Source organism: Choloepus didactylus, chromosome 1 (assembly GCF_015220235.1).
Source record: "Choloepus didactylus isolate mChoDid1 chromosome 1, mChoDid1.pri, whole genome shotgun sequence".
NCBI classification, from domain to species: Eukaryota; Metazoa; Chordata; class Mammalia; order Pilosa; family Megalonychidae; genus Choloepus; species Choloepus didactylus.
In genome coordinates this window covers 196,624,870-196,636,581 of record NC_051307.1, presented here as the reverse complement: position 1 = coordinate 196,636,581, position 11,712 = coordinate 196,624,870, and the positions used below count along the sequence as shown (strand labels likewise).

At 46.3% G+C, this 11,712-nt stretch overlaps 1 protein-coding gene across 1 annotated transcript; it reads right to left on the bottom strand.

The window, feature by feature from the left end:
* Window positions 1-8,305: 8,305 nt before the first annotated feature.
* On the bottom strand, window positions 8,306-10,207 carry LOC119526649 (U4/U6 small nuclear ribonucleoprotein Prp3-like). Its single transcript, XM_037825949.1, has one exon. The coding sequence runs from the start codon at window positions 10,205-10,207 to the stop codon at window positions 8,306-8,308; it is 1,902 nt and encodes a 633-aa protein (XP_037681877.1).
* Between the last annotated feature and the right edge of the window lie 1,505 nt (window positions 10,208-11,712).

Genomic DNA, 11,712 nt, shown 5'->3' with positions numbered 1-11,712 from the left:
TAAGAACTGGGAGTGTGTTGGAGGTAAAGCACTGGAATGAATAGGTGATTTAATGAGGTGCAATTAGGACTACTTGATTTGGAATGTGTTCCTTTGTGGAAATTATGCCACCTGGAGTCTGTAAGGGCTGGGAAAAGAGGAGGAGGGAAATAGGAACTGCCTAGTTAGGTGCCTCTTATGTGCCAGGGTGACAGGCAAAGTGGAGGGAGAGGGTGATAACGAGATTGATATTTATAAGACTTAAGGTCTGAAGTTGCCTCCCACCCCCCCACCCCCCAGCAATCCAAGTTGTTTTTCTCTGCAATTCCACAGTTGCAAGATTCATTTCGAGATAGTCAGGTAAAGGCTTGCAAGGAGTAAAGCTGGCAGCTTGGTCAAGAGGAAGAAAAGCTGTCTTTGTCAGGTGTGTTTCTAAAGGTTTTCATGCATCTTCTGTTCTCTACTATAAAATGATTATCATAGTCCCATTATTGTGCTCTCTAATGTAAAGGGAAGTCTCAGTCCTTTAACAGAAAAAGGCTCAGTCTTACTACTGGCAGACCTCACACATTTGGGAATCCAGAATATGGAATAGACTATTTATTTACCTATTGGGTTGCATCTCAGTCCACAGAGTCTGCCTTATATGGGTATCTGGGAATCCCTTCTCTTCTAGTTCCCTCACTTTTCTTTTCTACACTCTACTCTTCTCCCTGGATTCTGGATGACACTAATGCCCAGCCCCTGAAGTCAACTGTCCCTTGGGCCAATGCCAGGATGGCGGGCTCTAGTTCTATCCTGGAAAGATGACAGCAGAGCCACATTCTCCACATTCCACAACTACAAGTTACAGATTATTGATCCACAGGGCTAGTTACATAATGCAAAATGAAAATACTGGGCCCCATGTTCAAAGTTTTATTAAGAATTTCATGACAGTGACAGCTGAGCATTAAACCAGGTACAAGGCCCTGTGTGAGACACAGCTCTCACACCCTTGAAGCCAGCCCTATAGATCCATGCTCTACCTCTCAAACATCTGTAAGACTAACATTTCTATTGCTAATAGTTATCAGCTTTGTCATCATAACATCTATTTTTTATTGTGCCAGTCCCTGGCCAGTTTGCACTCAGAGCAATTTCACACCCATCCTCTGCCCTGCTCTGAATCACAGGGACCAGCTCCTGCAGTCTGTGTGCTCCAAGCTCCTGATTCCGCTGACTTTGGGAGAGATTTGGTCAATGGAAGGCAGTAGTAGGTGAGTGAAGAAGGGAGACTTCCTCCAAATCTCTTTTTGCCTCAGGCTGCCTTTCAGACAGAGGCTGTGTCTCCTCTGGAACTCCATCTCTTGCTGGAAGACACATTGTGGTGCAGCTTCAGCACCAGTCAGGTCCTCTGAAGTCCCTTTGGCCCTCCAGCCTGGGGGCAGTAGTAGCTTTCTGCTGTTATGAATCTCTGGACACTTTACTGAACCCTTTTTGTATTCTCAGTTTTTCTGTCCCGTTACCTGCATTACACTCTTCTGTTTAAATGTATAAAATATTTCTTTTCTCCTGGTAAAAGACCCCGGTGAGGGTGAGAATAGAAGGAACAAAGGAGAAAAAGGAAAGATTTCTGTTCTGCCGCACTGTCAGGAAATGCTTTTTCACCATTCTACATTCTACAAGAATAAATTTGGTGTTCTCCCCAAACATAGTCACTTATCTTGCTCTTAAATATTTCTAGCATTTTCTCCAGGTTTAGCTTATTCAATTTTAGATTGTAAGTCTTCTACCCAGGATTACCATCCGATCCAATGTTCACCAAAAGATAACATACCAGTGTCCCTTAAATGTTAAAAATCAGTAATCCTATTTTATCTCTAGAACATCTTGGATTTCAAAACCTGCCTCTTGTCCCATATCTTGGTTCTGATAGTGAAGTCCAGGCTTGGAAATTTCAGTCAACTCCCTATCCACTAGTGGGCGCCAGATCTGTAGCAGCCAACAATGCAGTAGAATTCACTTCCCCTTCCTCAGGCTTCAGGAACTCCTTTGTCTTTAATCTTAGAAGCCTCTGATTGTTTCTGTGTTGGAAGAACTCAGTTGCTCAATATAAAGAGTTCAAAGTGGTACATAATAGGAATTTGTGAGAACAGGACCTTATAAATAATCTAGTCTAAACTCTTCATTTTATTACTGAGAGGCTGAGAAGCTAGGTAATTTTAAAGTCCTGTGAATCATTCATTTCCTGAGCATTTTCTTCTGGTTGCTGCTTAACTGCTTGAGCTTCTCCAGGTGACCATTCTGGAGGAGACATGAACCTTCAGCATCAGAGAGAAATTAAAACAAGCACAAGTTTGCTCTGCCACTTCAACACATTGCTGCCTACCCAGAATGCCTATAGTGCACGTGCTCACACTCTGGCATCTCTGTAGGGAATCCTATATTTATCCCTCTCAAATTTTCCAGTTGGATAAAGGCACTCATTGCACTCTATTATTTTGTTTATTTGGGGAAGACAGAATCTCCGTTTTACTCTCCAATACGTGATAACCTTAGGGAGGAGAGCAAAGGGGGGCTATGTCAGTGGCTCCTGTGTCAAGATCAAACTTGTCAACCTCCATGGTTACCGAAATGGTTTGATTTGAAGTATGACAGGGCCAGTCTTCCCATGGAGTCTCTTTCCCACTGTGCCAGTTTGAAAATGTTATGTACCCCCAAGAAAGACTATGTTTGTTTGTCCAATCTTGTGGATGCAGACTTATCATGGGTGGTTGTTTGGTTGATTAGGTTGTTTCCATGGAGATATGACCCTGCCCATTCAAGGGGGTCTTAATTAGTTTACTGGAGCCCTTAAGAGAGCTCAGGGGCCAACACAGACCCAGATGCTTGGAGATGCAGACAGAAAGACGTTTGGAGATGCTAAGCTAAGAGACGAAGCCCAGCCTTTGCCCCAGAAAAGCTAGGAGAGGACCCTCAGATGCTTAGAGAGAAGTGCCCTGGGAGAACAAGCAAGGATGCACAGGAGCTGAGGAGAGAAGCTAAGAGAGACAAAGCCCAGAACGTTTTGGAGAAAGCTGTTTTGAAACCAGAACCCAAGAGCAAAGGGCCAGTTGATGCCAGCCACATGCCTTCCCAGCTGACAGAGGTGTTCTGGATGCCATCAGCCTTTCTTCAGTGAGGTTATCCTCTTGTTGATGTCTTGTTTGGACACTTTATGGCCTTTGAACTGTAAATTTGTAACCTAATAAATCTCCTTTATAAAAGCCAATCCATTTCTGGTATTTTGCATAATGGCAGCTTTAGCAAACCAAAACACCCACTGAGCACAATATACACTTGATTATTGTTATTCCCTGTAGCTATATTTTCTAAAGTCCCTGCTAATGCTGACTTAGCTAATACTGAACTACAGCCTCTAGGGCAATACAGGGTCAGGTTCCTGCAAGCCTCTGGTCCATGTTTCCAGCCATCAGTATATAATCTTGTTTTATGTGTTTCTGTTTAAGGACACCTTATATCTTTTGCTACATCAAATTTGTATACAATGATTCCCTAGGAAGTTCTTTGTTTCCACCAGCCTTTTAAACCCTATTTAGAAACAGTATCATTACTTTCAGAAGATATCAGAGCAACATTTAAATAAAGTCTCTGAACATAAATTTAAGCAAATTTAATCATAAATCTCATTGGGAGAGGAGGTAATTTGAGTCCATTAAAGACGGTGTTGATTGATTAACATTGAACTAATGGCCAACAGCACTGTAACTCATGCCTGAACAAAGCCTATCTAATGGATAAGACCCCCACAAATCACATCACAGCCGCCTTGTGCTTGAAAACACTAGACGGCACTTCAGCATTACACCTGGGGGCCATTTTAAATAGCAAAATTGCCAACAAAAAGCAAAAAAATGCAAAAAATGTGGCATTAAATACACAGTACATTAAATATTTGTACTGTACATGAGAGGTTTAAATAAGAATGCAGAGTCTCGCCTTGTTTGACCTCAGCTGGGAATGTACTCATTGGGTGAATCAAATTTTTCCCTGCTCTGTACATGTCTGCAGAAGTGCCATGAATATTGATTTTGAGTTTACAAATAAATGTTAGCCAATAAGCAAATTTGCAAATATGGCATCCACTAATGATGAGGATAGACTATTTATATGTTCACTGATGACTTCCAGACTTATACCTCCAGCCCCACACTTTCCCTTCAACTCTGGATACCAATATCCAAGTGCTTACTCAACACCTCCATTTGGATATGTGTGGGAAATGCATAGCAAATGTCTGCTCTTCATGTCTTGGCCAAGTGTCCAATTTCAGAGGCCTGGATAAACAGTTCCTCACAGATTTTGAAGCACTTGGCTGACAGCATGTCTCCTTAAGCATTCACTAGTAATTGTCTATTTCAGCCCCTAGGAATTCTCCAATTCCTCAGCATAGGCAGCTGGCTTTATTCAAGGGTTTAGGAGACTAGGAAGTATACCAGTAAGGTAGGGAAGCTGATGGATAAATGCTGCTGCCCCCTGTCCTTCAGACAATCCTGGGAGTATTTGGTACATTTTTCAGGAAGTCGCTGAAGAACTGAACCCCCAGCAAACTTGATAACATATATTTTTATTGACTTTTCCATCTTTTGGTCTCATTCTCCACATTCCCTCACTCTTGGCCCCTAGGGACCTTGTAGATAAACACAGTCCTTGCCTTGGGATCTGTCCAAGTTAAGAAAATTTATAATTGATGTTTTAAATTTCCATGTCCAAAATATTACTATTGATTCCACCAAACTCCCTCAAGCCTCCTTCTCCCATCACTTCCCCAGCTCAGTAAATGGCAAGTCTATCATTCCAGTTACTCAAATCAAAAACCTTAGACTCATTCTAGAATCCTTTCTATCATACTGTCCCACACCCCAATCCAATCCATCAACAAACTCAGTCTGCTTTAATTTTAAAACCTATCCAAAATCTCACCATTTTTCGTCACCTCCACCCACTTCTCTGCCTAGTCAAAGCCATCATCCTCTCCAGTCTGGCCTATTATAAAATTCTCCTGACTTGTTTCACTGTGTCTAACTTTGGCCCACTATTCTCCACACATTAGTCAAGGTGATCCATTTAAATTCAGGTTGCCTGCACTCAGAAACTCTCTGATGAATGTCTTCTCATTCAGAATAAAATCCCAAGTTGTTTGGCTGGCCCCCAAGGACCAGCATCATCATGTCTCTGGTACCATTCTAGCCTAATACCCTACCGCTCTCCTGCTTGGACTGCTCCAACCCCTTGGCCTCCTTGTCATCACGTGAGCACATGTCCCTCATCAGGCTTCTTTGCATTTGCTTTTCCTCTGCTGGTATGTTCCTTCTCAGTGGAATCCACTTGCTTCCTCCCTGACTTCCTTCAGGTGTCTGCTCAAATGTTCCTCCCTGATCACTCTTAGAAGTTTCCTCCATGTGCTTTCCCTGCTTGAATTTTCAACATGTGCCATATTATATACTTGTTGATTGTCAGTCTTCTCCACCCCCCAACTAGAGCAGGTCTTGTTCTGTGCTGTGTCCTACCACTGAAAATAGTGCCCAACACAGAGCAGGTGCTGAGTTAACATTTGTTAGATGCATGGTGCCCATATTATTCTTTTTAAGGGGTCATGGAACAGCAGCCTGTCAGAGTTGTGGCTCAGGAAGGCTGATCTGGAATCGCTGTGCAGGAAGGGGAAGCCCACGTAGGTACCCTTGTGGGAAGGTTAGAGTGAAACACTGGAAAAGGAAGCCACAATTCAAGAGGCCCCAAGGAAAACAAACCCCCTCTTTGAGAGCCCAGAGAGTGTGTGGGTGCTCTCTCTTCTCCCAGTAACTAGTTGAGGCCTGGTCACTGGTGGATCATTAAAATGAGAGTCATTTAATGTTCATGCTGGCCCCATGGATATTCAAGGGAGAGTTGGGAAGAGTCATGTACTGCTTTTGCTGAAGAATATCAGGAACATGGAAAGGACAGCAAACATGAATCATTAAGAGATGTGAGAAAAAAAGAGAATCTCTAGTCCTCTAGGCTATTTTTATTTCCCTTTGAAGACAACTGTATTTATAGGAGTACATCACATATTTGGACTAGCTTTCTCCCTTGAGTTTCCCCAAGACTATCTTTCAATAGCCATTTCTTGTGCACCGCCCTCCGTAGTCCAAAAGCACCGGCCCTAACAGACAACCTGGAGTACTAGGCCTCATTTGCCATTGCCTGGGGTAAGTCAGCAATAATAGTTGTCATGGATTTGGCACACATACAGAAATAGAAGTAGTAGACAGCATGGGCTCCAGTGTCAGGGGAACTAGGTTCAAATTCTAGCTCCATTTTACCAGCTGTGCAACCTTCAGCTAAGCATGTTCTCCCTCTATGCCTCAATTTTTTCCTCAATAATACTAGTATGTATCTCATCAAATAGAGATACCTGTCATGAGGATTAAATAACAATTTAATACAATGTCTGGCATGAAGAAACCACTCAATGAAATGCTAGCTTTAGGAAATCCCCTTTGAATAATTGTACGTTATAGACCTGGTTTCTTCATGAGGCTAAATTCAGTACTCTGTTCCTCCTCTATACCAAGAGAAGAATTCAAGAAGGTTGAGTGAAGATCTGAGAGCAAACACACCCTCATATGCATCCATTCCTCATGGAGATTTTACACAATTTCCCACTGTTCATATCTTGACAAAATGTAAAATACATCACCCCCTGGGTTTTCTCTTCTCTAATTCACAATCTGGGAACATGCTGCCAACAAAACACAAGGAATAAGTCAATAAATGTTGGCTTGGGAAAGGGCAGGAACTTCTGACTTCACTGCACTTAAAACCTGGAACACCCAATGAGATCCTCTGTGAGTTGAAAGTAGTAGAAATTGGTCCACATATTCAACAAATACTTAGTCAGCAATTACGTGCCAGACCCTGTGCCCATTGTAGCCCTTACTATAACTTACAGTTCAGTAAAGAAAACAAATAAGGTTGCAAATAATACAAAAGAATCCATTCCAGATAGGAGAATATTGGAAAAGACAGGCATAGATATTAATTCAGTGGCTTCTCTCACACACTGCATACGAAGTAGGACATAATGTGCTTGGAAGTGCTAAACGAATTGGGTTTAAAGGGTTAACTGTACATGAAAGCATCTCAAACACTATAGAGACACATAAATAGAAATATGGAAGTCCCACTTCGTATACCTTTTGCCAAAGGTAAATATTGTTAGATTTGGTGTACATTTCTCCAGATTTTTTTACAGAGAAACTACCATAAATATAAAACATATACAAAATTTTATTTCTATAAAGCTCTTTTCTGCAAAACAAAGCATTGCTTCAAATTCAGTGTTTCCCAAATATATTTTCTGATTTTGAATGAAATGCCTGCAGTTTAGTTTTCTTGGGTAGAGACTTACAGGTTGGGTTTTTCTGCATTTTAATTTTTTTTTCTCCACTTCAGAATTTTGTACTGCTCCCACATTGACATTTTTACTCTGGAGAGAAGGGCCTCCAAGCCATCAGCCCATCCGTCCAAACTTTGCTCTGAAGAACATAGGCTTTCTGTGTATTTAGGAAAGGTGTGGTGGGTGGAAGGGAATGGCCTCCAGAAACTTCTGTTCTTCAAATTAATCCAATTCTGTGGGCGTGGCCCCTTTGTTGGTGGGCCGTTTTGATTAGGTTCCTTCCATTGAGGCGGGGCCCCAGGGTGGGTCACAACCTTGGCCTGGAGTGTTTAGGGACTGGAGGCTGCAGACCCGCTGGCACGGGAACGAGATCCAATCAGAGGTGAGGCGGGCCTTGTCACCTAGCAACGAGCCCCGAGTGAAGGATGGCGCCGAGGGAAGCACTTTCTCCTCAGCAGGTCTGCATTGGCCTGGCGTCACCGGGCCCCGTGGCTGCCTCCTAACTGCTGTTGTCTGAGCCGAGGGAGAACAGGGCTCGCAAAGCCTTGGGGGACTTGGAGGATGGGGAGCACGCGTCAAAGGGTCCAGCCCCAGGGGTGGAACGTGAGTGCGCCCTCAGTGCAGACAGCCGGCCCTGAACCTGCTGGAGTCTTTTTTGTTCGTTTGTTTCTGTTTTTAATGATACTTTAAGTTTTAAATGAATCTTTAATAGTACACACAAAAGGGGACTCAAGGGCAGCACCAGGCTGACCGGGGGAGGGAGCGAGGTATTCTCCCTGCATCCCGATGTCTGCTGGGCACAGTCCTTGAGAGCAGGCAAACCAGCGGGGCTGGGGCGGGAAGTGGACTGAGGGAGAAGACTGCAGGGCCAAGACCAAGGGGGTGAGGCGAGGGCTCGCAGTCCTCTCAGTCGGTGGTCTCCCACACAGACTCGCTCAGCGCCAGGTCCCAGTAGTGTTCGGCCCCGTGCTTCTTGAAATGCTCCCGAGCCATGTTCTCTGTAGGGCACTGTTTGCATTTCATCTGCCCAAAGCTCCGATCTTTCGCTGTCCCCTCCCAGACTAGTACACACTTGTTGGTTTTCTTCACCGCTTCCTCATCAGATTCCCCCTCCTCCTCTCCCTGCGTGTTAGAAGTCTGTTCATCCCAGTGTATCCGATGCAGCATGAGACGCTTAAATTTCATCTGGGCCTGGGGGCCCCCTTCCACCACTACCACGTTGACATCCCTGTGCAGCACCACCACCCCTGTCAGGTACAGCTGCCCAGCATTGGCCTCAATCTTGAACTTCTTTGCTGGATCGCTCAAATTTTGAACGCGATATACAGATACGTGTGCCCCCTCTGAAATGTCTTCTTTCAGCTTTTTAATTTTCTTGACCCTTCTCTGTTCTGCTGTGAGTCTTCGGGCAGCGTTGGCCTCTTCATGCGCGCTCTGTCTTTTTGCCATCTGAGCTCTGACCTGGGCTTCCAGCCTCGTGGGGTCCTGAGCAGCCGCCGCTCCTAAAACCCACATGAAGTTGGAAAGTCTCGCTTTGGGTTCTGGAGGAGGCATCAGGCCCAGCCTGACTTTCTCTCGTAGTTCCTTCTGTGCTTCGCTCCTGGTTTGCCTCCGAAGTTTCTTCCTTTCCTTCTCGGTGAGATAGACCCCCAGAGTAAGGGGAGGCTCCCTGTGGACCGGAGGATTGAGCTGGGCTGGATGCTCCACAAGATTGCTGATTCCGAAATAATCTCCCCTCTCGGGATTTTCCTCTGTCAGGGCAAAACCATTGGGGACGATGTAAGAGTCCCACCACTCCATTCCAGGGATATCACCTTCCTTTAGCTCCTTCTTCGGAGCAAGGAGGGCCGGTTCGGTTGAAGTGTGGAGGCCTGTTCTTCGAGCTGCCTCTGAAATCTCTGCCTGCAGTTTCTCCAGTTGAGCTTTTGTCCGTAATCGTTGGGCAGTCCTCCCAAATTCGCCCTTGTGGTGAAATTTGAAAGTGCGTCTCCAGCGCCGGGAAGGGGCAGTTGAGACTCGGGGGTCAAAAAAGGTATTGGACCCCGTGTCTTCTGATGGCTTTTCCGCTAGCCGTTGCCTGAACTGTTCCCCTTTCACAGCACGGATATTGGCCTTCAGAGTAGGCATGCGGCGAGTCAGCTCGATCTCCTTGCCCGTTGCATCTACAGTGCGACCCTGGTCATCCAGGATCAGTGGTGTCGGTTTAGTTTGCTCTTTGAACGCCACCCTGGGGCGTGCAAGGCCCATGGCACGGAGACCGGCCAGGCCCGGCATACCGGTATCGCCAGTGAGTCCTGGCATCAGCGCCAACCGGGCTTGGATGCGGGCTTGTAGCCCAGCTGCCTTCCTTGCCTTCTCAAAGGCATCCTTCACGGAAGTGGCGGCCTGAGAGGGCTGCAGATTGCTGCCGATCGGAAGTCGCTCTGGTGGAGGGGAAGGAGGAGTCTCTGGCTGAGGCCTAGGGGGGCTGAAGAGGATCAGCTGTTTTCTCCTCTCTTCATTTACTGTGGCTTTGGGGGTTTCGGCCTTCTCTGTGAGGTGCTGGCGCTGAAACAGGAGCCTGAGGTTGGAGCGAGGGCGAAGTGCGATGTCATCCTCGTCTCCGCGGGGCTCGCCGCCTCTATCCCCTTTCGTGGCCCCCTTACTGAGCCGCTGCAGCAGCTTCTGGAGCAGCGGTGGCCGGGGCTGCCGCAAGGGCACCGAGGGCACGGAGTCCTCCTCAAATTCATCCTCCGCCTGGGAGCCACTGGTTCCTGTAGTCGCCTGGTCTGAGCGAGCCCGCTTGCGCTGGGGTTCCAAGTCCTCCATCTTTGCCACTCGCAGGCGCCGAAAGTGAAGCCGGTCCCGTGGGTGTGACCCTTTATAAGCGGGCCTTCTTGATTAGGTTCCTTCAGTGAAGGCGTGGCCCCGGGTGTGTCTTCATCCTGGAACCGGAATCTTCTCTGAACTCCTTTCTGCATTCCCGGGAGAGGGGGGCACCCCCCCACCACCACCGCGAGAGCCAATCAGATGTGAAGAAGCGGATGTCGTCGCCTAGCAACGACCTAGGGGGGCGGGGTCGCAGGGAGGCGCAAACCTCCCCCTGAGCAGCTCTCTTCCCGCGCGCCCCCTGTGGCTTGCTAGCCCCTCTTCAGGAGCTGGGGGAGAAAGCTCAGGCAAAGCCTTTGTGGGAGGCTGGAGAATTTGGAGCATGCGTTCAAGGCTCAGACCCTCCCCGGTAGGAAGAGGAAGGCGCTTCAAGGCCTTTAGAAAATTCCAGGTGTGCTTGCAATCTGTGGTGGCACGACAGCGAATATGTAGACCGCGCGTGATCCGAATCGAAAGGGAATCAAAATACACAAGGATTCTTCATTGGGGAAAATCGTTGTCTGGAACTTCTGTTGAATGCCAGCCAAGTGGTAGGGATGCCAGAAAGAAATTAAGCTAAAGTTAGTGGAAATCTAATCTACCCTATCATCCTTCTTTCAGAGTGGCAATAATAGTCCTGCCCCTCTCCCACCCGCACCCGGACCCCCACAGACCTACAGTTGAAACTCAGAGATGTTAGAATTTTGTACAATTAGTTCCTGTCATGCTGGCATTCGGGGACTGGTCTGATACTCATCCCTTTGTCTCATCCACATCTCCATCTCAGCTGCTTTTCGGGTCAGAGACGCCTGTGTGTTCCTCGAATTGTTCACCTTGTTCATTTTCCTTCAAATGGTTTTCTAGCCTTGGCTGTGGGGTCAGTGGTCCTCTTTGGAATTTATCTCCAATTCTTATTGTATGTTCTCCTATTCAGCTCTATGTATCAGAAGCTTCATGCACAAACAGAGCTGATATGGACCAATTGTCAAGTTTATTCCTCATCAGAGTCAGCTTCTTACTCTGAGGAAAGTCTTCCCTTCAGGGCACTCTCCAGCTGTGGCTCTGTGCATGTCTTATGTCTCCACCTGGTACAAGTTTAGAAAACCCCTAAACTCCTTGTGATCCCAAATGTTGTGCTGTTGGAAGAGCCCAGCATGGTCTACCCTTCCATGTTGATTAAATTATTGTTGATTTTGGCACAGCCTCTGACCTCATGCTTGGCATTGGTCTCTAAAAGAGGGTTGGCATACTTAAAGCCAGAGCTCTGGTGGGCATCTCTACGGGGAACTTCAATCTCCCTCAATCCCCTTTCAATTATGACCTTCTAAATTATGCATTCACGAAGATGGCAAATAGTGTTGGAGATGTACAATTTTTCTCCATCTAACTTTCTGTAACAGGGAACTGCCAATGACAGGGTACCTCTCTCTCACATCCTTTACTATTGGATTAACTCTTTGGGTTAC